This window comes from Artemia sp. Qi Xiang Cuo, chromosome 1 (genome assembly GCF_049724085.1).
Source record: "Artemia sp. Qi Xiang Cuo chromosome 1, ASM4972408v1, whole genome shotgun sequence".
NCBI lineage: Eukaryota > Metazoa > Arthropoda > Branchiopoda > Anostraca > Artemiidae > Artemia > Artemia sp. Qi Xiang Cuo.
In genome coordinates this window covers 41,822,011-41,848,135 of record NC_142794.1, presented here as the reverse complement: position 1 = coordinate 41,848,135, position 26,125 = coordinate 41,822,011, and the positions used below count along the sequence as shown (strand labels likewise).

The 26,125-nt window shown below is 34.1% G+C and overlaps 1 protein-coding gene across 1 annotated transcript in view; it reads right to left on the bottom strand.

Moving 5' to 3' along the window:
• The window catches only part of mRpL12 (mitochondrial ribosomal protein L12), a 31,497-nt gene extending 5,902 nt beyond the window's left edge, over positions 1 to 25,595 (bottom strand). The window contains exons 1-3 of the mRNA XM_089104573.1: positions 25,490 to 25,595; positions 6,851 to 7,064; positions 493 to 621 (exon numbers count right to left, since the gene is read on the bottom strand). Of these exons, the coding sequence (XP_088960699.1) occupies positions 493 to 621; positions 6,851 to 7,064; positions 25,490 to 25,530 (384 nt within the window). The 5' untranslated portion in view covers positions 25,531 to 25,595. The remainder of the gene's footprint in view (positions 1 to 492; positions 622 to 6,850; positions 7,065 to 25,489) is intronic.
• Positions 25,596 to 26,125: the final 530 nt, after the last annotated feature.

Below are 26,125 nucleotides of genomic sequence, written 5' to 3'. Positions count from 1 at the left end.
TCTCGCCGTAATTAAGTTAAATTAAAAGCCCATATTGAGAAGAATTTGTCATGTTCTACAAAATCTTAGAAACTAGACTGAGATTAGATTAAATATAATCTTTAGTGTTTAAACAGCAGTCAAAGATACTATTGAGGGCATTCCTTTTATGGTTAGTCTAACTGAATTTAACACTAAACTGTGTTTCATTACACTAATACAATCCCGCAATCATCGGTTTAACTTCTAATTTAAAGACGCAGATCAGTATAACGATGTATAATTTTATTCTTAAATAATTGTAAAATATAGAAATAGTTCATTCGGAAAATGAATCTATAATAAAAAAAAAAACAGGTACAAAAAATCTCTGCAACAATGAAACCCAGGTAAAAAAAAAATCTCTGCAACAATGACCAATCTACAACAATGACCAGATCTTGAAACTACAAAGACACACTTCTACTAAATTCAAGAAACAAATAACTGAGAAATCAAAAATTCAAATCGCACCTGGACTAAATTCATGCCTTCAACTAGGTTTTTCATCTCTTTGATTAGTGCCACTTTTTTGCTATCATCGTATTTCATCAATTTGACAGTAAAAGCTGTCTGCACTTGAGCTGCTGGCACCTCTTCTTCCTATGGACAAAAGAAACAGCTGTTCAAATAGGCTAACTCAACACGGAAGCTATAATAGGCTAATTCTAAATGACTGGAGATAAGCACAAATTCTACATAGGAGAAACAGTATAAAAAAATGACTGTTCTTACTGTTAATATCGGCTAGTTGTTTGAATAATTCCTTTTGTTTAGGCCTTTGAGACATGATATAGAGAATATTGATATCAGTAACTTTTGTCTCTTCCTATTTCTGAAAACAATAAAAGGAGGAAAAGAAGACCCATAACCAACTGAAAAACTAATACAATGCTGGGCAATAGATTCAGCTGCTTGGTCCAGTGTTTTCAGATTTGGAAAAGTGGACACAAATGTAATATCCAGCAAAAGTGTCAAATAATGCCTTTCCAATTACAAAACCCAAGAAAAAAGGGTTCTATTAAAATAAACAAACCATAAGTTCATTGAAGACTTATTGAGATAACATTTTTGTGAGCTGAGGCACTTATAAACAGATTAAACTTTTTTAAAGCCAGTCATTTATATATTTTTGATTAATTTTGATTTAATTTCCTTTTGAGTTCTTAACAGTTGAGAACTTAATTGGAATAAATTAAGGCAGAGTGGGCTCCATCCCCCCTGCAGAACTTTTCTAAATGATCCTTCTTTTGCCGGACAAATTATGACCTAAACATGCACCTCTTTTCGGATTTGGCCCCTCCCCCGTAAGCATAGGACTGGAGTGCATCAACGACAATGCTGTACTATCCTGGAGCAGTTATCAACTGTGTGGACCTGAAAGTAGCAGGACTAGCGTTAATTATTTTGTATCTATCTAATACGGTACTTGATATGCCACCATTCCCCAGCCCCAATTAAGAGTTCAATCAGCCAAATTCAAACCTCTTCCTCATTCTTCTCACCCAAAATTTGTACAATGGTGTCATTTACTTGCATACCTATCACTAATTCTGTATAGGGCCAGTTTCCGTAAAAATCATAAGCAAACATTAGAAAATGCTATTTTCACTAGACATTATGTTGAGTATAACGACAATCAATAACATTTTTTTTTTTTTGTATAATAGGATTAAAAAGGCTAGGACCTAAATCTTAGGGTCTGCTATATCATTAGTCAGTCATCAACCTAGGTTTTCCCCTTAGAGCTGGGCTTGTTGAATTCCTTCTAAAGGTATCAACAGACGGGTTTTCAGGGATAATATCCCTCTAAAAGACAATTCCAAATGAAGGTGCAGTGTCTTACAAAGGAATTCTTCATGTTCTTGGTTCGGAGTGTCTCCTCTTGTAGATATTCAGACTGTGTCGTCTTTCTGTGTGTTTGCCGCATTAGCTTGGCAAACGGCAGTACAAGTAGAGATAATTTGTTGGAGGGAGGATAATGGATGCGCTCCTATAACACAGCCACTGACAACACATCAAATCTCTCACTGAGAGGTTGTACAGTCGGTCGACTGAAGATACAACTCCGCTAGAGGCCGTATTTTGGATCCTCTGGAGTGGTGCCAGTAGAATTTTGGAGGCCTGTAAAAGGTGGGTAACCATGTTTGGTATTAGGCCTAGTGAGTGATTTTTCTAAGTTCTTTGATGTTTAATGGATTTCACCGATTTGGCTTTTGAACGGCTCATATACTCCTACACGGAGTTGCAATAAACACTCTGCTGAGTTTCAGGTAAAGATCTTGTACCAATGTAGAAGGATACTTGAAGAGAATTTGCTTTAATGCATGATTTGCTAAATCTCTGTTTTATTAATAAACATTTGGTACAGGAACACAATGGGTTTTCTGTAGAGTCGTATACAGAATAGTGCAATTTGTACAAAAATTTAAATAGTCTTTTAATTGCGGCAAAATCTGTAACAAGCAGAAATTTAACAGACAAGTACATTACTAAATTTAAAAGATATTTCCACAAATCAAAGTTTTACCTCCATATTATACTGACGAAGAGTGGTTGCCGAATCTGTTTGAATTAGAGTTCTTCACAAATGTTCAACAAACAACTTAATAAGCAAAGCTTAAAAATGAAGTAATACATATTACATAGAATGAATATTCTTTGAATGAATCAAGTAAAGAAAGTTAAGCTGTAGATTTGAATTAATAAACCCTGTAGTATTCTTTAAAATTACAGTCCAAAATACCATCTGGAATACAATAGAACATTGCTTCAACAGATCGAAGCTAATGTGGCATGTGAATATGCAAAAAAAAAAAAAAAAAAAAAAAAAAAAAAAAAAAAAACACGACGCCAAAAATCCAAAGAAGCAAATGTTGTTTAAAAGCAAACAAAATTTGACAAAGTAAATGTCAGGCAACAGAACCACGGTTTAAAATAACGAATAAAACACAGCAAAATTTGACAAAGTAAATGTCAGGCAACAGAACCACGGTTTAAAATAAGGAATAAAACACAGCAAAATTTGACAAAGTAAATGTCAGGCAACAGAACCACGGTTTAAAATAACGAATAAAACACAGCAAAGGAATTATGATATCGTTTTGTTCCCGAGATGGAATTTGCTGCTCTAGGAGTCTACTGGCACACTTTTAGCTTTTCTAGCATAATATTTACTTTACAATTCAGCTTAGAGAATATGGCAGAGAACATAGGACTGTGGATGTTTCCATCCAAAGTTTGTGGGAGGTTTATGGCGTCACATTTCCCAGGAAGTCAGAGGAGCAAATTCAAACCATTCTAATAAGTAGGTAAGAAAAACCCAAGAGTATTTTATGAAACCCTTTCCTGAATATCCACTATTTTAGATATCACGTTTTTAATAAGACTTGAATTCCGGATGGAATCAGTAGCAGGCTAACCATAAAAACAATATGCAGTTCTTGAGCTAACTATATGAATACTAAACAATTTAAGCTTAGAAAAGTTTCTATTAAAAAGCTAGTAGCTTAAGGAAAGAAAATGACACAAAATCACATTCTTTTGCTATTTAAAATAGCTTCAATTTGTCAAGGCTATATTTCAATGTCTTGAGTAAGGAGCCAATACTAATTTCCAGAGCAAGGGTAAAAATATGGTTCGAACTTAAAATGCTTATGTCATCAACAAACTTACAACTATGCCAATAATTAAACTCTTAAAAACAATCAGAAAGGATAAAGGACATAATTTAGCTTCTTGGTTATACCCGAAAAAAATATAACCAAAAGGAAAATTGGACCTATTCAGAAGAACACTGCTCCTAATCAGAGAGAAAACTGCATAGCCTTCTTACAATAAATTTACGTGTGCCCTGTTTTCTGGCATCGTCTACAACAACTAAACAGCCTACAACAATGGTCGCCAAAATTTTAAGGGAATGAATGAGTTCACGGCTCATAAACTTTAGTGTGTACTATCCAAAAAAGTATGAAAATAATGTGTTTTGCTTAAATTACAACATTGGTTATTACTATTAAATATACACTTCTAATTTATGTACACAATTTATGTTAACAAATATATTTTGAATCAGAAAAACATAGTTCAGCCTGAGGGGTGGCACTTTTTTGTCATCATCAATTTTATTAACGTTAGGCTTATACGTTGTAGCAGCCATTAGAATGCAGTTGTCCAAGTATTTGTCAGTTAACCAGATCCTGTAACTATTTTCAATAAATTTTATTCAAAAAAGTAAAATCTCACAGAGGTATGTCGAGTTGAACATTGTCTTCAATTGTGAAACAGCCTGAACCAGAATTGAATATTTTTGCATAGGAACAAAGGCCAAATATTTTCATTGCTTGGAATGAGTAATTGCAATGGAAAATCTTTTATCAATCATTTCCATCTTCACTGCAGGATCGTCTTCTTCAAAATGTTGCCCGACACATGTAGAGAAATCTGTAGCATGAATCTCTACAAAACATGAGATGAACAGATGCCACAATCAAAACGTTTTTGAAATTTTCAATGCGTTGTTTTTTCAGGTTTGAGAAAATATCAATATGTTCTTTGTTGTTATAAAGAGACTGTAAATGTCCTTCTTGTTAAGGGTCAGCTTCAAACAAGCAAAGTGTTTATAGTCAACTTGGGTGAGATTTTTTCCCCAAAGCTCCAGCTTTGTTGTGAATGAGACAACATTTGAAATGGTTCCACCAATATTTTTATCTTTGCCTTGAAGCTACAATTTAAGAGCATTTAGAGTTTCCGTCAAATATAAAAGAAAGTAAAATTTCGCAGCCGTTTTAGCTCAGGGAATGATTCATCTCGTTCTTTCAACAATTCCATCAAAGCAGTAAATAACTCATTGAAACGTTGGAAAATCCTGCCTCTACTAATCCAATAAACGTCTCTATTTAGCAATACATCAGCATACTGGCATTGTAACTCTTCAGTCACAGTCCTGAACAAACATCTCTGAAGTGCATGAGCTCTTACTTCATTTACAACTCTAACAACTAATTTCATCACATTGATCACACTCAAAACTTTGCTGCTAAATGACTGCTGGTGTGCTCTGCAATGATCAGAAAAAGTTTTGAAAGCTGTTGCCCTTATAAAACAAGGTAATGAGTCCTTTCTCGCCACCTACCATAGCAGGAGCTCCATTGGTTGCCAAGCCAATAATTTCAGAGTAGACGATTTTTTTTAATTAGAGTATATATTCTGCCCTCTATTATGTCCTTGAAGTGGTACAGCTTTTACAGCTCTTCTTTTACTTGGAAGTTATTAAAAATACTTCTTTAAAAAAAATGCTAAAGAAGTTGTATCAACCATATTGGTTGATTTGTCAAGTTGCAGGGAAAAATAACTGCAGTTAATCTGAGACAATTTTAAGTTGCAAAACTACATCAGGACTCATTGATTCACCCTTTCTCATAACTGTATTTGCAGACAGTTGCAGAGATTGAATACCAGACATTATCTCACCTTTGTTTTTAAAATCGTTAAATAATATATATGTAGCTTCTAAAAATACAGCTTTGATTAATTCTTTATCTTTGCAGGACTTTTTGTTTTCAGCAATAATCTCTGAAACACAAAAAGATACCTCAGTTGTCACTGTCCAATCATCTGAAAAATTAAGATTATCAAGCATTTGATTTGGATTTAGGTTGTACTAACTTCTCTCTCCTTAAGGAAAAATTATGAGGCCAATCTTTTTCAACAATGGAATGAATAGTTTTGCAAAAACGTTTTTTCTCAATTGATGCACTTGTATTACAAAGCAAGCAGGCTAATTTGTCCTTTATCTAATTTGTAAAAAAGTAATCAGTTTCACATTCAACATGGAAATGATAAGTTGCTGGAGCCAGTGGTGTCCACAGGAACCGGTTTGTAGTGATGCCTTGTAGAGGTATGTGAGGCAGATTCTTGACTGCTACTCAACCAGCAACATGTTAAGGGATGCAAATCAAACCTTTGGCTTTAATATGTCCACATATTTGTGAAATACAGTTGTAGGTGAGAAAATTCTGGTGGAGGAGTGCTGACAATTCTCAAGATATTGTGCCAAAGTTTTTTCCTCTGCCATCTTGCTTACTTTGTTTAATGCTAGTTGGTGCTTACTTGTCAAATTCATATTTTTACTCATTGTTAGGTATATATAAACAAATTCAAAATCTTAACACATAATATGGGATATTTGAAAAATAAAGGCCACAAAAATTAAGGAAAAAAAGGTGAAAATAAAAACAAAAATAATAAAAAGGAAACAAAGTGAATATTTCACCAAAATAGGTGTGTTTTTGTTACAGTTGCTTGCAATTAACGGTTTTGCAATTTCTGGTCTACACCATCAAAATTTATTGAAATATTACCAAAAATCATGAATGGAAGTGGTCCCTCTGACTCTTTAGTCAAACTTTAGTCTGACTCTGACTCTTTAGTTAAGTGCTTTAAACATGTGTCTGATTTAACATTAAGACAAAAATTGTGGGATGTACTATGTTCTTAGGTTCAAGAAATATCTAGTGTTCAAACAGTAACTGCTTGATTCACCCGTGGAAAAAGAAACAGTTCTTTATTTGGTTAATAGGACAGTGAGGTCTCTTGTACAGAACTAAGTTTAACTGTTTCTTTAGAACTGAGGAAGTTAGGCACTGTTTTCAAGAAATTACATTAAATTGTTTCAAGATTTGGGTTTAAATATGATTTAACAAAATATTTGGCAGAATAATAGTTTTTACAAATTAAATGATACTTCTTCTATGCATGGATTCTGTTAACACGAAAAAAACTAAAACAAAATAACAACAATAAAACAGGGCCTTTTCTTCCATATCCTTACCTCTTCAGCTTTTGGTGCTGCTGGACCTCCATAGGCCATAACAGGGACATCTGATATATTAAGAGTAATTTTTAATAGTTTATTTAATTCTGCTACTTCAAAAAGGGTAAGCTGTGAAATGTCAGTGACTATTTTCTGGATTTTTTCAGGAAACTGAGCAGTCTCCATTGAAGCATTTGGTACAGCTTGACTGAGACATCGCCTTAACAGTGTTCTAAAAAGAAAGAAAGGGAATAACATCCAAAATGTGAACATATAAGATTGACAGTTATGCTTATTCCAACCTTCTTTTATACCAATTATCCATTACTTTTGATTTGATACAATAATAATATCAATAAAAAGAAGTGAGATGTAAAATCACATTTCTAAATTACTATAACAGCAGTCCTGTGGTGGCACATTGGTTTATATCTCAGCTTGGTAACATGGGGTCCAAAGTTCAAACTCAGTTGTAGCAACCCACTGTAATGTGTGCCAATACATGGACCTTAATAGTCAAGATGTATCATTAATCTAATATATCCACAGATACTTATAAAGGCATACAGCCATCTGAGGCTCACACAAATTTGCAAACTACCCCTCCATCTCACCCAATATAGATTTTGAAGCTTTGCTCCCTCCCAAAGAAACTCTTTTCCTTTTAATATTTTTGTATAAACTCTTCCATCCCTTTTGAGGGCACTCCCTAGTAAGATTACCAAAAGCTCTAAAAGATTGAGATGGATATGCTATATGATTTTGAGCAGGAAATTTTTAGGCACTTGTTTGAATGGTCATATATTAAACAATAAGCAGCACAAGAATGTGGTTCAATCCTACTTTCTAGAATGATAGGTTGCCAAAAATATTGTTTTTTGGCAATCCATCTGTGGCCAAACAAAAAGCAGTAAATCCAAAAATAAGCTGAAAAAGGTCAAAAAAAGAACTTGAAGGGTATAGGAACTCCATGGGGGAGTAGCCAGATTTGGGTAAATAAAAGCATGTGCAGCTATGTTGGCCTCATGTGGCCTGGTTCAGCATTGGGCTACCAGTGGTTGTGATAGTACATTATAAAAAAAAACTTTCAAGCTTAAACAATTATAAAATGTATAATATTAACAGAACAGAATCAATCAATTTGCATTGCAATTTATACAACAACGAAAACAAAGACCAGGGTTGACTTCATTACTGAAGAAGAAGCAACATTCTTTCAGCAAGAGACATTCCAAAATTAAAGAAAAGGGGGAGGGTGGGGATGGTTGGTCACATTTTTGTTGTAAAAGGAAGTTTAGCCAAAGTATGAAGACCAGAAGAATGGTTTTGACATAGAAAGATGCAGTATTCATTGTTCTAGCTTCTTTGATTTTTTTTTTAGATTTATGCATCCATTGTTTTTTTTTCACCAATATTTTTAACAGCTGAGGTCAAAAGTGACCAATTTACCCCAGGGGTGGGCAGCTTGGTCATGGACAAGGGGCAGGTTGATCACAAAATGGGTTATCTTTGTTTTACTTCCAATATCTGACACAATTACAGTAGTAGTCTCGTTTCATTTACAAGGTGTATATTTTGGTTCAAATACAATTTTTCCCACTTCAATTATCAACTGTTCAGCTTCAAGTACAACAAAAACTGAAAAAGATATAACTTATTCAACAGAGTACTCCCCAAGATAAACATCGAACACTAGTGCTTTCACAGCACGTTCAGTCCCTCCAGAGGTTCTGGGAACTGGGAGCTTCAAAACAATATCACTTTGAGAGACTAGAGCTTCGTCAATTACTTCTGGGAAAACAAATTTCCATGTGAGAGATTTCCTACGAAGGAAGGTCACAATATATCCCTCACTCGTTTCTTCCTTCACTTGACCTGCAAAGTATTTTTTCTTCTTCTTGCTGACAAATGCCACAAGAAACAAAAGCACCCACACTGATTTCGTCCTTTTCAGTTGTAATATCATCCATATTAGCATCAAGATCCAAGTCATTATCCAAGACCATTTCTCTTCACTAACAGAGCTTGCTTCTGCTTTGGCGAAAAGTTCCCTTACTTCTGTAGTATTTTGATTGATTTACTGGTGTTTCTCATCCCACTAAAAACAGGCTTCCAAATTTTTCGTTTCTTCTTAGCTGACAGTTCTTCAATCAAGGCATTTTTAACTGGTTTATCTGTGATAACTTGAGATTTGCCCTTCTTTTGTTTGATTGCATCAGTTCTATTTTGTGGAGCTTTTGGATAGGGTCTTACTACTTCTTGACTAGTAGCAGCAGACACTAATGCAACAGGCGCGCGAGAAGTTGTCAAACAGGCTGCAGTTTATGGCTTGTATGGGGTGAGAAGGTTAACGTGACAGTGTGAGACTTTTACATAAGCTCAGGTGACTCAATGTTAACATGACTGGCGTGATGGTCCATCAGAAGCAGCACTGGTCTGTCAATACTTGGCTTGCTACGGCAAATAAAGTGCTCCAGAAAAACAACGAAATTCTCTCCAGTCATCCATCCTGAGGGATGAGAAATACCCACACTCCCTGGTGGAGACCCTTCATCATGTGCGGGAGACACTTTAACCTTGGGAAAATCATGAATGGTGGGATAACAGTACCTTCAGCTGACACAGCTGTACACATGGTAACTAGTACGCCTCTTTTTCCAGAGTTATCCTGCCAACTTGTTTCTTTCCCTTCTCAGCAACTATTTTTCTTGGATTCTGATCAAAGTGGGGCCAGTCTTGTCTAGATTCAAAACATCACAAGCAGCAAAACTATATTTATGCAACAGTTCCTCTATGTGTCAAAAAAAAGCATTGACTACAGGTCTGTTAAAAGCAGTTGCCCTTGCAATACTTGTTGCTTCTGGAGATCTGAGAGAAAGCATTGGGTTACACCGTAAGAAGGCCCAGAGCAAGTCCTTACAAGCTGCTCTAGCTTCTTCCCAATGACAAATATTCTTACCAACTTTCTCCACAAACTCAAATTCCAAGGTTCTGACTTCTTTTGGTGACAGTCTGTGGTGAAAATGGGATGCTCTGACAAGATATTGCTCAAGACTTTTCTCTTCTTCAGCCATGAAAACTATGCACGTTTTATACCGTGGCACAAACTGATCTACTGTAACATTACTAACATCGGTTGCACTTGTACAACCTTCTTCAGAGAATTTGTGGGCATAGCATTTTAGAGTTGAGTGGGGGATATCCATCTCGCATGCAATAGTGGCAAATTTTCCACCTTCCAGTACTTTTTGCACAGCTTGTCTCATGACTTCTGGGGGAATGGTCCCATTTTGTGTTTTTCTATTGTAGCCTAAGTCTGCATTTCTGTTGGATCTCACCTAGAGAGATGACATAATAATAACCAAAAATAATGATAATGGTCTGCACTTATGGAAAAAATGTGACTTTACTGTTTTTTTCACCCAGTGGGGTAGGTTGGACAGTGCACCTTCAGAATGACTAACCTGCCCCCCAAAAACATGTCCAACCTGCCCCACACAGGACGCACAAACAAAAACATGGTTCCATGAAAAACTAATAATGTTGAGAGCTTGCTTCCAAGTCTAAAAGGAAACCAATTAATAGGCTGCTATATCCTGGAACCATTTCTAAGATTGGCCTTCTCATTCTCTCTCAAAACAACGTTAAGTCTAGCAACAATTCAGAAAAAAAAACTCAACAAAAATGAGACAAGTTTTGTCCACTTTTTTCATATGGAGGCTAATGCTGCCATTTTTTCATGGCATGACTGCACTGTAATTCCTCATATTCAGTAGCAGTTTCCAATTTTTTTCCAACAGATGGCAGACAAATATCCAAGTGTTCAACCTGCCCCACTGACCAACCATCCCCACCCTCCCCTATATTTGAGCAATAAATTGAAACTTAAGAAAAATTTTATGTTGCTTTAAAATAAAGCTTATTGGTGAATCTGTTTTTGAGGACTAAGAATACATTCTCAACCCTAATTCTGGAGGTTTTCTGAATTTTGGTAAATTGTCTTTCATTAGTTAGCCTGAAAGCAAACAAACTTAAATAATTTTATAAACTTAGGAACCTATAAGCACTTGTTTTTACTTTTAAGGTTTGATGTGATATTCACACTGGATGGAGAGATAGCCACCACCTGCTGCCCCAGACAACATGGCTGGAGGTGCTGCAGCATGGGGACTCCATAGCTGGGGCTTTTCTTCTTTATATTTGAGCTGGGAAGCTGGCAATGTTATTAATTTGGTAAAATTCTAAACAAGCTACTTTCAGCCATCTTGCAGTGTGGTTAAATTAAGAAAATACAAATTTCCGTACTGAAACCAGGGCCACCAAAAAACACACTCCAAGAAGGTACTGCCAATCTACTATGTTAACCCTCTTCTGATTTCTATGTCTTAGAAATTCGCCTACTTGACATATCTGTACCTACTGGAATTTGGACAAAACTCTCTGGTTTTAGTTCTCTTTCTCTGGTTTTAGTTCTGAAAATGCAATTCCTGTTATTTAAGTAAAATTTCAAGCCATATGAGAAGGTTTTGTCTAAATTTAGGAAATGTATTTGCAAATCTTTGAGACCTCGTAAATTAGAACTGAGCAAAGTTGTTAAGCTGAAAATACTTTTTTGCACGTCATTTAAGTAGAAGATCTATTTTTCAAGGTTTCACTTTTATAAACATACATTTTTGAAGTTTATCAAAGGTCAGTGCCCACTAGAGGGAGAAGGAGTGGATGTAGTATTTCAAAATATCTTCCCGGGACCCTGAAAATTTCATTTTCCTAACCTAACTACTTTCCAAGATAACACAAAGTAGCTTGTCTAGAATTTTACCATTAATTTTTCCTGGGTACCACCAACCCTAGGAAGGGCCCTGTGCATTGTCAGAGTTGGTTACTAACTAATCTAGGCTATTATAACCTATTGAAAAGAAGCTTGAAATAAGGAATATAATGGTACTACTTTAAGTTGTTATGATGTTGGTATTTGCCTAAAGAACTAACTGATTCAATTTACAGGTACATGGGCTGAAACAACTCGAACACATTGGGAGAATAGATAGGAAATATATAAATTGGGCTATATATTTGCACATCAGGGGGAGGGGATAAAATATAGCAGGGCTGCATACAAAATGTGTTAACTATGATTATTCTGCATATTATGAAGCAAGAATTGCTTTCTTAAGATAGAAAATATACAATTTGGGATATATATTTGCACATTAGGGGGGTAAAGTATAGCGGGGCTGCATGCAAAATGTGTTAACTAGGCTATGATTATTCTGCATATTATGAAGTAAGTTTTTTTTCTTTAAGACAGGAAATATATAATTTGGGCTACACATTTGCACATTCGGGGGGAGGGGGATGAAATGTAGCCAGGCTGCAAGCAAAATCTGTTACCTACAAGCAAATTTGGTAAATTTCTAGGTGGTGCAATAATTTAGCTAGGATGAAAGTAAAAACATCACTTGATGCCTTTTTTATGCTTGTTCATAATTCAATAATTGCTTCTGGGGCTAATCGCATCTTGAGGCCTTAAAGGGTCCCAAAGGTTTTTCATTTTTGTAACCACATAAAGAAGTTATGACCTAACCTAAGGAGTTTTTTCTGCCATCCAATTGTTAGCTAACAAAAACATCACTTGATGCCTTTTTTATGCTTGTTCATAATTCAATAATTGCTTCTGGGGCTAATCGCATCTTGAGGCCTTAAAGGGTCCCAAAGGTTTTTCATTTTTGTAACCACACAAAGAAGTTATGACCTAACCTAAGGGGTTTTTTCTGCCATCCAATTGTTAGCTAACAAAAATTTGTTTGGACAGCAGAAACAGAATTGTTAGCTAGCAGAAATAATTAGCTCATAATTTGCAGAAACAAGATATTGGGCAGGAAATTCAAAGAAAAATCATGACCAAGATAGTGTTGCTGTCAGTTTATCTCAGCTTGATAATACCCAACTGACACCAAAGATTTGAAATTCAATTAATAGAATATGTCCAAGAAACAAAGATACAAAAGATTTTATTAATTGGCAAAGTACATTGAATTTAGGCAAAAATTAAAACACCAGTGCTTAAGCTTTCCTAAAGTAACTGTTTAGTGCATTTACATAAATGGAAGTGGATCAACTGAGTAAAAAATATATTTTGATTGCATAAGTGAAATTGTTAGATTTTTGATTATATCAAATTGCTATGACTACATGGCAATTTTGTTGTCTTCCTATTGTTCAGCAGAAGAATTGATTTTTTTTTTCAACAAAATTACCAGAAAAGATATTTCTAAAAAAAAACTGGAAGGGGAAAGGAATAAAAATAAGAAATAGTAGCAGTTCTTGATTCTGTATCAATATTGTAAGCATAAAAAGTACCTATCCTGTTTATTTTTGAATAGGACTATTTTGCTTTAAATTCTCCAACAATTTTCTTCAACAAGTATTTGATTTGTTAGAAATCCTCTAACAATTCAGTCTTCATTCAGCCTTTGGAGAGTTAACATCTCAAGTGAAAATTACATTTCACGGATTACTTGTTTATGTTTGATAAATTAAATCTCACGGACAACCTGCTTATATCCGACAAACATAATTAAGGAGCCAATTGATGTTTGCGTGGACTGAAAGAAGTATGTTAAGGTAATATATGATTACACAAGTAATGAATGACCTTGAAAAAACTTTACCTTTATTTTGAAGATTGTGGTTATGCAATTATTCCGTTAATATAGTTAATGAAGTGGGTTAGTAGTGGCCAGTGAAATGAACGAATAAATAATAACAAAATGTCACAGTAAATATAAAAATATAAAGAACTTTTGAACCGTGTGGCATATATTGATTGAAGATTGCCTTTTTTTGGAAATTTATTTTGCCGTAATCGTCCATTAAAATGGGGAGAAAGAGAAATAATAAGAAAGTTAAAACTGATGGTGGTAATGAGAGTGGTGATAAATCAAATGAAAGACTAGCGTCAACCCCAAAATCTCTAACAGGGAAGAAAAGGCCTTCGCCAGAAGATTCTATTCTGGATTCGAGTGGCGAATGCTTACGACAGGAATGTGAGAAAACAAATGCAGAAAATATCGTAAGAATTTTGGAGCTGTTGGAAATTTTACAATCAGACGTAAAAGAAATTAGAGATTCCCTTCATAGCGTGAAGACTGATGTGCAAAATATACAAAAAACTGCTCGTGAATTGGGAGAAAGATGCACGCGTGTGGAAGGTGATGCAAGAGAAACTAATAATCGGGTAGATAGTTTGAAGTCTAAGATGGAAAATCAGGATTAACTCGTGAATGATTTATTTACATAAGTTACATCATTAAAAAATCAGTCTCTTGTGTTGCAGTATACAGAAAGAAAAAACAACATATTGTTTTGGAATGTGAGGACTGATTCATTGTCAGATGCAAAAAATACCATTAAAAAAGTGCTGAATGAGGGATTAGAAATGGAAGTGAAGGATATTCCTCCATTTTCAGTGGTACATGCAAGTAACTTTATCAAAATCAAAGTTACTGACTATAAGGACCGATACGGCATAATCAAAAATGCAAAGAAATTAAGAGGAAAAGACTTGCAGTTTGGAAAACCAGTTTTTATTAGTGATGAGGTTAGTAGAGAGGTGCGCCAAATTAGAAAGGAATTGGTGGTGAAAAGAAAATATTTGATGGAGAAAGGTGTTGAATGCTGGATACCACCCGTGGTACCGCCGGTTCTTTCTATTAAATCTGCAGGCAATGTTGAAAAGGTTGAATGGTTCAAAGCGTTAAAAATGTAAATAGCGGTTTTGAGCTAGTTATTTATAGTGTTTGGAAAATTTTTTTTTTTTTTTTTTTTTTATGAAAAGTTATTAATTATGAAGGTTATTAAATTTTGGTTTGCTTATAAATGAAGTTGTGAGCCATTATTAAGCCCACTGAATTTTATTTTGGGAGTTGATATGCGTATACATATCCACCGGTTTGTTTATTTGTTTTGTTTAATTTTTGTTTCTTATGTCCTCTTTAACGGAATATATTTTGTTATTTTTTTTTGTATTTATCTAGGTCTAGATATATGTTTAGTAGATAATGATTTTTTTCGCCACCGCCACCCTGTACTGTCACATACATTAGCTTTTATTGATAATGGTTAGAGATATCGTTTTACCTTCCGGGAACAACAATGTCATGCAGCTTGAAAGTCGAAGGGTTGATTTTTCCAGCCAGTTTAATGAAATAATAAATGTAAATTTAGATATTAATGCTACTGAGATTTTCAAAAATGAACCATCGAGGTATATTTTTAAAGAGTACTACCCTTGTATTGTGATAGGGGCCATTTTGGCCTTAACATTTTTCATTTGAATTGTCAGGGATTGAATTCTGCGCATAATTTTTTATCGGAATTAATAAATACTAATGTCTTTGAGGTGATCGCTTTAACTGAAACGTGGTTAAAGGATAATAACTCGCAATTACTGCATATCCCTGTTTATAATTTATATGTAAGGAATCGCGAGTATTACCAACATGGAGGCCTAGCAGCTTATGTTCAGGCTGATTATAAGGTTTCAATAAGAGAAGATCTTACAATATATAGAGAGAAAGTTTGCGAGTGTTTTGTTTTACATATAACTAGAGAGAATTTGAATTTTTGTATTGTTGTAGTATATAGACCTCCACAGAGCCTGCTCCAAGACTTTATGGACCTATTTGAAGAACAATTAATGAAACTTCTAATTAACTCTATGCCATGTTTTATTATGGGGGACTTTAATATTGACCTTATAGATCAGTCATCTGCTAGCACTGAATTTATTAATAGAAGTTTATCTAATGGGTTTCATCCTTGTATAAATATCTCTACAAGAATTACGGGAACATCAGCTAAGCTTCTGGATAACATCCTTTCTAATGTACCCTTGAGTCTTCCCAGGGTCCTTATCAATGATGTATCTGACCACTTTGGAGTTTTAGCTAGCTTTAGAACTGTCATGAAGGTGGTTAAAGGCAAAAAATCAAGGATTCCAGTGATCAGTAAAAGTGCGATGGTAAAACTTAAAAATGATATAGAAAAGGTGGATTGGTAAGATATTCTAGGTGATGTTCAGGACGCTAATTCAAAGTTTGTTTTATTTTATGAAAAGTTGCAGAGTTTGATAAGTCAAGTAGTCATATTGAAACCGTTTAATAGAAAGCACTCAAGTAAAAAACCTTGGATTAGTCCTGTGATTTTGAAGCAAATAAATGTAAGAGATAAATTGTTTAGAGCTCAAATAATTAACCCGACACAAGAAAATAAGCAATTATGTAAAATTTATCGAAATAGGTTGAATACAATTTTAAGAAATAAAAAAAAGAAATATTTTGAGAATAAGTTTAGGGAGGTCGAAGGATGCCCTAAGAAAACCTGGGGACTAATAAAAGAAGTGATTGGATTAAAAATAAATAGTGTATCTGATGAATTAGTTAGTGTAATGGTAAAGACTTTGAATTCTGAAAAGGACATATGCAATGAATTTCTGAGTTATTTTTCGAATATTGGTCTGAATTTAGCTATGTCAGTTGTACCTGATAGTGGTGATCCAACGTCCGAGTCCTTATTGGGGGACCCCATTGATGTGTCTCTTCACCTTAGACTTCTAACAGTTGATGAAATTAAAAAAATTATTTATGGGTTTCGTAGTAATTCATCTGGTAGCGACCATATTACTCTAAAAACACTTAAATGTATTTTTCCTGTTATAGCTGAAGTTTTATGTGGGTTAATTAATGAGTGTTTTCGTCAAGAAAAATTCCCAGACTGTTTTAAAGTTGCCCGTATAACCCCAATTCATAAGGGTGGTATTCAAAATGACCCAGGAAACTATAGACCGATATCTGTTTTACCCATTATTTCCCATGTTTTAGAGAAGTGTTTTAGTATTAGAATGATGAGTTTTTTGGAGGATCATAAGTTACCGGTAGAGACACAATTTGGGTTCCGTAGAAAAAGGACAACGGAACAGGCAATGATTTATTTGACAACTATTATTAATGATGTATTAGATAAAGGTTTCAAAATAGGTGCTATATTTTTAGATCTGATGAAAGCTTTCGACCCTGTAGATCATGAACTTCTACTTAAGAAGTGTGAGGTGTATGGTTTGAGGGGTAAATCATAAAATTTTTTAAGAAGTTTTTTAAGTAATCGATATCAGTATGTCCAACTAAATGATTCTTCTTCCGAAAAAAAGCGTATTGAAATAGGTGTTCCGCAAGGATCAGTTCTCGGTCCTATATTATTCTTGATATTTATTAATGATTTACCAAATTGTCTAAATAATTTTTGCTATAGAATAAATGAACTAACGGTAAACCCGACTAATGAAACAGTTTTACTTTTTGCTGATGACACAACATCCATTAGCACAGCTAAGACAGCGAAACTGCTACAGATTTCCATGAAGGAATCAGTTAATAGAATTGTAGCATGGCTGAGGGTAAGTAAATTAAGGATTAACGTGGCTAAGTCTAACTTTATTATTTTTCTCGATCACCTAACTTTTACCCAGGGATTAAGGAATTAGATATGCCTAATGGCGTTACAAAACAGACTGCGTTTTTTAAATACCTTGGGATTATAATAGATGAAACTCTATCTTTTAAGGAACATGTCACTTTAACTAGCAAAATTCTGGCAAGAAATCTCGGTATAATGAAGAAACTCCAACATTATTTTCCTACGTCTGTCCTTCGCCATCTTTATTTTTCTTTAATACACCCGTATATACTTTATTGTTCAAGTATTTGGCTCTCTACTTTTTCTTCTACCCTAAAACCAATAAGAGTTCTACAAAATCCTGCAGTAAGAATTTTAGCCGGTATATCTCCATGTATGTCTGTTCGAGAAATTTACCCAACTTTAAAAATTTTGCCGGCTGCAGGCCTTCGTGAATTCTATGTGTTGTGGTTTATTTTTGGACTGCAGCAGGATGTTCAGCCTCGTTGTTTTGGTGATTTATTGTCCATTAGGTCTACTGTTCATTATCATGATACAAGGGGTAGCGCGGACTTCTGTGTACCTATTGGTATATCTTCCAGTTCATGTTTTTTTCTGTTCTTTATTGAGGTACGCGGAAATGGAATAGTTTGAATAGTGATATTAAGACTATTGGTGACCCCAATATTTTTAGAAAAACCATTAAGGAATTGCTTTTTGCTGAATATGAGTTTTGACTGATTAAATGATTTATTTATTGTGGGGGTTTTGTTGATATGTTGTTCCCAGAGGATGTATAATATATGATATTATTTTGTATTTATTGTTTAGTGTGTTGGTACTAGTGGTGTTGGTGGCCAAGTGTTCTTTGTTTTAAGTATTTTGTTTTCTCTGCCTCCCCCACAGACAAGCTTTGCTTTTTAGGGGAGGCAGTAATAATTTTTTGTTGCTATGTTTTTTTTTCCAATAAATTGTTCTTCTTCTTCTTCTTCTTAATGTTAGCTAACAATTTTTAGCTGGATGGCAGAAAAACAATTGTTGGGGAAAATGTTAGCTAAGAGTTTTCTGTTGGATGGTGGAAAAACCCCTCTAACCTACAAAACACTTGATTTGCAATTCAAACCATTTTCCAACCATTTCAATTTTTCAAGTGCCATCAACAAAAAAAGTGCTTAATTTGGTGAAATTCTACTTTATTTACTTTTGGCTATCTTGGAAAGGGGTTGGGTTAGGAAAATGAAACTTTCAGGGATGGATCTACATGCTAAGGTATGTCCCGGGAAGGTACTTAGAAGTACTTACCTCCACTCCTCCCCCTCTATATAATGGTAAATTACTGCACATTACTAGTTGTTTTAGCTCACATTTCATTCTATGTTACTTATCATAATTAAAAAATTACTGCTTACTTTACACAAATTCAGCTTTTAAACTTGTTCACTAAATTATATTCCAAAATCCTATTTTCATTTAATATTCATCCCTTTAACTTATTTACTATCTAGCTGACATTGCTTATGGAACCCATTTGTGATGGCACAACTTTGCTTATCATAACCCCTTTAACTGTAGCATGCAGGTGCCATGGGGTAGAAGACAACTCTGTGTTGATAAGCCATTTAAACTTTGTTAATTAGGGAAAGGATTTGACAAGAGATAGACCAGTAAAAAATCCAAATTGTTTTTAGAGGACAAATTATGTTATGAGAAGATGTTTTTATTTTTATAGGTCCCTGCACTCATGAATTTTTTTAAGTATTTCTAAAGCACTGATTGATAGAACGCTACACATATCAGAATTGACTTTAAGAGAAAATTTATGTCATGGGAAGATGTTTTTGAAATCCCCCCTTCTCCCAAATTAAAAAATTTCAAAAATTCTATTTCAGAATCTTGTTAAATATTTCTAAAGCACTAATAGATAGAGCACTACAAATATCAGAATCGACTTCAGAGGACAAATAACGTTATGGGAAGATGTTTTTGAAATCCCCTTCCCCCCAAACTCAAATTTTTCCAACATTTTACTTTACAAGCTTTATTAAATATTTCTAAAGCGCTAAGACCTAGAGCGCTAAAAACATCGGAATCAAATATAGAGGACAAATTATGTTATGGGAAGATGTTCTTGAAATCCCCCTTCCCCCCAAACTCAAAATTTTCCAAAATTCTACTTTAGAAGCTTTTTTAAATATTTCTAAAGTGCTAAGACATAGACATAAGTGCTACAAACATCAGAATCGACTTTGGAGGACAATTTATGTCATGGGAAGATGTTTTTGAAATCCCCCTTTGCCCCAAATTCAAAATTATCCAAAATTCTACTTTAGAAGCTTTTTTAAATATTTGTAAAGCGCTAAGACATAGAGTGCTACAAACATCAGAATCGACTTTAGAGGACAAGTTATGTCATGGAAGAATGTTCCTGAAATCCCTCTTAGCCCCAAACTCAAAATATTCAAAAATTCTACCTCATAAGCTTTTTTAAATATTTGTAAAGTGCTAAGACATAGAGCACTACAAACATCAGAATCAACTTTAGAGGACAATTTATGTCATGGGAAGATGATTTTGAAATCCCCCTTTGCCCCAAACTCAAAATTTTCCAAAATTCTACCTTAGAAGCTTTTTAAATTTTCTAAAGCACCAAGACATAGAGCGCTACAAACATCAGAATCGACTTCAGAGGACATGTTATATCACGGGAAGAGGTTTTTAAAATTCCCCTTCCCCCCAAACTCAAAATTTTCTAAAATTCTAGCCTACTTTAGAAGCTTTATAAATATTTCTAAAGTACTAATTGATAGAGCACTACAAACATCAGAATTGACTTTAGAAGACAAGTTATGTCATGGGAAGATGTTTTTTAAATACCCCCTCCCCAAAACTAAAAAATTTCTAAAATTATACTTAAGAAGCTTTTAAAATATTTCTAAAGCACTAATAGATAGAGCGCTACGAAATATCAGAATCGACTTCAGAGAGCAAATTATGTTATGTGAAGATGTTTTTGAAATCCCCCTTCCCCCAAACTCAAAATTTTCCAAAATTTTAGGCTGTTTTAGAAGCTTTTTTAAATATTTCTAAAGTGCTAATACATAGAGCGTTACAAACATCAGAATCAACTTTAGAGGACAAATTATGTAATGGGAAGATGTTTTTGAAATCCCCTTTCCCCCCAAACTCAAAATTTTCCAAGATTCTACTTTAGAAACTTTTTAAATATTTCTAAAGTACTAAGACATAGAGTGCTACAAACATCGAAGCAACTTTAGAGGACAATTTATGTCATGGGAAAATGTTTTTGAAATCCCCCTTTGCCCCAAACTCTAAAATTTTCCAAAATTCTACTTTAGAGGCTTTTTTAAATATTTCTAAAGCGCTAAGACATAGAGCGCAAAAAAAAAATCAGAATCGACTTTAGAGGACAAGTTTAGTCATGGGGAGATGTTTTTGAAATTCCCCTTCCCCCCAAACTCAAAATTTTAAAAAATTCTACTCTAGAAGCTTTTTCAATATTTCCAAAGCACTAATAGATAGCGCGCTAAAAAACACCAGAATCAACTTTAGAGGCCAAATTAATTCTACAATAATTCCCCCTTCCCTCCAAACTCAAAATTTTTTTGAAATCCCCCTTCACCCTAAACTCAAAATTTTCCAAAATTCTACTTTAGATGATTTTTTAAATATTTCTAAAGCGCTAAGACATAGAGCGCTACAAACATCAGAATCGACTTTAGAGGACAAGTTATGTCATGGGAAGATGTTTTTGAAATCCCCCTTTGCCTGAAACTCAAAATTTTCAAAATTCTTTTTAAATATTTCTAAGGCACTAATAGATAGCGTACAAACATTGGAATCGACTTTAGAGGCCATATTAATTCTACAATAATTCCCCCTTCCCCCCAAACTCACATTTTTTTGAAATCCCCCTTCGCCCCAAACTCAAAATTTTCCAAAATTCTACTTCAGAAGCTTTTTTAAATATTTCTAAAGCGCTAAGACTTAGAGTGCTACAAACATCAGAATCAATTTTAGAGGACGAGTTATGTCATGGAAAGATGCTTTTGTAATATCCATTACCCATTGAAATTTTGAAAAAACAACATTTTACCTTAATTTTCAATTATCAGTTTCTTTTTGTCTGGCTTTAGTTCTGAAAACGCAATTTCAGTTATTTGACCACAATTTTAAGCCATATCAATGTTACAAGTTATGTCATGGGAAGATGTTTTGAAATACCCATTACCCATTGAAATTTTGACAAAACAACATTTTACCTTAATTGTCAGTTATCAGTTTCTTTTTCTCTGGCTTCAGTTCTGAAAATCATTTGAGCAGAATTTTAAGCCATATCAATGTTTTATTTCCAAAATATAGGTAGTGTATTTGCATATATATAAAACCTTATAAGTTAGGATGAGTAAAGTTTTGAAGCTGAAATAATTTTTTTGTACTTCATTTAAACAGAAGATCTATTTTGCAAGGTTCCATTGCTATAACTCACAGATTTTTAAAGGTCATTCAAAGTTTTGAAATCCTCCTTACCATTCATACCATTCCCCCTTCATACTCTAAAATCTGGTTGATAATTTGAAATTTGAGAAGCCTTATTTTCCACGGGGGTATTTTTTTTGGGGGGGGGGATTTTCCGTGAGGGTTTTTCCCTTGGGGGGTTATTTTCCGGGGAAATTCTCCGGCGGGTATTCACCAAGAACCACAAATTTGATGGTATGAGTTTTATTAAAGTCTTTGACTTTTAGGGGTTGTTTCCCCCTTTTATGAAACTCAGACAAATTTTTTAGACAGGCAAATTACCAACCAGATTTTAGAGTATGATTTTGGTGCAACATGTTGCAACGAAATGGTCAGCTTAGATTCGTATAAGCAGGGGTACCGCGAGCAGGTTGCTGACCACCGCCCCCACCCTCCCCCTCCCATCAAATCCCCTTGCAGCTAACCTTTCCACCCTCAAAAGAAAATTGTTATATAAGTTCCAGCAGTTTTTACATATTTTAAATCGCGGATGTAAAAAAGAAAAGCAAAATTTTTCAACATTATAGGATTACGCTATTTGAATATGTTTTATGTCTTTGTCTAACAAATACCCATTTGTCTGGTTTATTTGTCTAACAAATACCTGTTTGTCTGGTTTCCTTGTACAGTCTATAGTGGTGGGTTATTTATAGTGCACAAGTACCAAATGATCTATATCTTAGCGCTCTATGTCTTAGTGCTTTACAAATATTTAAAAAACTTCTAAAGTAGAATTTTTAGTTTGGGGCAAAGGGGGATTTCAAAAACATCTTCCCATGACATAAATTGTCCTCTAAAGTTGATTCTGATGTTTGTAGTGCTCTATGTCTTAGCACTTTACAAATATTTAAAAAAGCTTCTAAAGTAGAATTCTGGAAAATTTTGAGTTTGGGGCAAAGGGGATTTCAAAAACATCTTCCCATGACAAAATTGTCCTCTAAAGTTGATTCTGATGTTTGTAGTGCTCTATGTCTTAGCGCTTTAGAAATATTTAAAAAAGCTTCTGAAGTAGAATTTTGGAAAATTTTGAGTTTGGGGTGAAGGGGGAAAAAAATTTGAGCTTGGGTGGAAGGGTGAATTACTGTAGAATTAATTTTGCCTCTAAAGTTGATTCTGATGTTATTAGCGCGCAATCTATTAGTGCTTTAGAAATATTTAAAAAGCTTCTAGAGTAGAATTTCAGAAAATTTTCAGTTTGGGGGGATTTCAAAAACATCTTCCCATGACATAACTTGTCCTCTAAAGTCAATTGTGATGTTTGTAGCATTCTATGTCATAGCGCTTTAGAAATATTTAGAAAAGCTTCTAAAGTAGAATTTTGGAAAATTTTGAGTTTGGGGGAAAGGGGGATTTAAAAAAATTTGAGTTTGGCAGGAAGGGGAATTATTGTAGAATTAATTTGGCCTCTAAAGTCGATTCTGATGTTTTTAGCGCGCTATCTGTTAGTGCTCTGGAAATATTTAAAAAGCTACTAGAGTAGAATATTAGAAAATTTTGAGTTTGGGGGTAAGGGGGATTTCAAAATCATCTTCCCATTACATAACTTGTCCTCTAAAGTTAATTCTGATATTTGTAGCGCTCTATGTCTTAGCGCTTTACAAATATATAAAAAAGCTTCTAAAGTAGAATTTTTGAAAATTTTGAGTTTGGGGCAAAGGGGGATTTTAAAAACATCTTCCCATGACAAAAATTGTCATCTAAAGTCGATTCTGATATTTGTAGCGCTCTATGTCTTAGCGCTTTAAAAATATTTAAAAAAGCTTCTAAAGTAGAATTTTGGAAAATTTTGAGTTTGGGGCAAAGGAGGATTTCAAAAATATCTTCCCATGACAAAATTGTCCTCTAAAGTCGATTCTGATGTTTGCAGTTCTCTATGTCTTAGCGCTTTAGAAATATTTAAAAAAGCTACTGCAGTAGAATTTTGGAAAATTTTGAGTTTGGGGTGAAGGAGGATTTCAAAAAAAGTTTGAGTTTGGGTGGAAGGGGGAATTACTGTAGAATTAATTTTGCCTCTAAAGTCAATTCTGATGTTTTTAGCGTGTTATCTATTAGTGCTTTGGAAATATTTAAAAAGCTTCTAGAGTAGAATTTTAGAAAATTTTTAGTTGGGGGGAAGGCGGATTTCAAAAACATATTCCCATGACATAACTTGTCCTCTAAAGTTGATTCTGATGTTTGTAGAGCTCTATGTCTTAGCGCTTTACAAATATTTAAAAAAGCCTTTTAAGTTTTTGAAAATTTTGAGTATGGGGCAAGAGAGATTTACAAAAACATCGTCCCATAGCAAAAATGGTCCTTTAACTTCGCTACGGCCGTTTGTAGCGCTCTGTGTCTTAGCGCTTTAGAAATACATAAAAAAGCTTTTAAAGCAGAATTTTGTAAAATTTTTAGCTTGGGAGCGGGAGGGATTTTAAAAACATATTCCCATAATATAATTTGTCCTCTAAAGTTGATTCTGATGTTTGTAGTGCTCTATGTCTTAGGGCTTTAGGAATTTAAATAACTTGTATAGTAAAATTTGAGTTTGGGGGAAAGGGGGATTTCAAAAACATCTTCCCATAATATAATTTGTCCTCTGAAGTTGATTCTGATATTTGCAGTGCTCTATCTACTAGTGCTTTAGAAATATTTAACAAGCTTCCTAAGTAGTATTTTAGAAATTTTTGAGTTTTGGGGAGGGGGGATTTCAAAAACATCTTCTCATGACATAACTTGTCTTCTAAAGTCAATTCTGATGTTTGTAGTGCTCTATCAATTATTGCTTCAGAAATATTTAAAAAGCTTCATGAGCATATGGACCTATAAAAATAAAAACATCTCATAACATAATTTGTCCTCCAAAAACAATTTGGATTTTTTTACTGGTCTATCTCCTGTCAAATCCTTTCCCTAATTAATAAAGCTTAAATGGCTTATCAACACAGAGTTGCCTTCTACCCCATGGCACCTGCATGGTACTGTTAAAGGGGTTATTATAAGCAAAGTTGTAACATCACAAACGGGTTCCATAAGCAATGTCAGCTAGATAGTAAATAAGTTAAAGTGATGAATGTTAAATGAAAATAGGATTTTGGAATATATTTTAGTGAACACGGTTAAAAGCTGAAGTTGTGTAAGGTAAGCAGTAATTTATAATTATGATAAGTAATATAGAATGAAATGTGTGCTAAAACAACTAGTAATGTGCAGTAATTTACCATTATATAGAGGGGGAGGAGTGGAGGTAGGTACTTCAAAGTACCTTCCTGGGAAATACCTTAGCATGTAGATCCATCTGAAAGTTTCATTTTCCTAACCCAGCCCCTTTCCAAGATAGCCAAAAGTAACTAAAGTAGAATTTTACCCTTGGTTTTGTGATTTGAAGTATAGCAAGGCTGCATACAAAATGTGTTAACTAGGCTATAATTATTCTGCATAGGCTAGGCTATCAGGAAGTAGGCTAAGACTTGTTTTCTTAACATGTTTCCTTCTCTCCAGTTAGCTCTCTAGGCAAATACCATGATGTTTCCTTTAAAACAGTTCCTCTCCTGCAGTGATGACCTAGCAATTTCCCAAGGTCAAAATGATTTTAGTACATCATAGCCTAGTAGGCCTAGCAGAGCCATGGGCCTAGAGCATGCCCCAAAAAAATGGAATGCAACATATTATCTTGTTTTAATAAATACTAACACATTTTTTGTGGCATGTCGAATGATTTTCACTGCATGCATTTTAGATAGCTCAAACACTTCTGTTAAGAAATATTATTTTCTTTAATAATAAGTCACGTTTTCTTTTTTTGAAAAATTTAGAATAATTAGCGTCACCTAAGAAAAAATAGTATTGTTATTCTGAATAGCTAGGGGTGACGATAAAACATTTCAAAACGGAAAGGGATTGAAGGACTTCAATCCCTTTGCTGTTTTTACTTTTATAACTTTAATAAATCAAATAATATTAACATTTTGATTGCTAAATATCAGTATTTGTACATTAAAGTGACAATGCATATTCATTTGTATTTTTTACAGTAAAGTGGAAATTTTGTTCTGGCCTTGGTAAGGCATAGGGGTTTTGAGCCCAACTTATGTCAATTTCTGCTCGTTTTAGTTTGACTCGGTTATTTATTGTAATTTCTGTTCGTTTTGGGTTTCATTTATTGATCGATGCTGATTTGTGGTAGTTTCACGCTTGGTAGATTATTTGATTTTATTTTTGCTCATTTTTAGTTTAACGGAGTTCTTTACTTTTCTTTGAAAAACTTATTTTGAGGAAAACGTATTTTTAATTAATTTCTGTTCGTTTTATATTGACATAGTCTTTTCA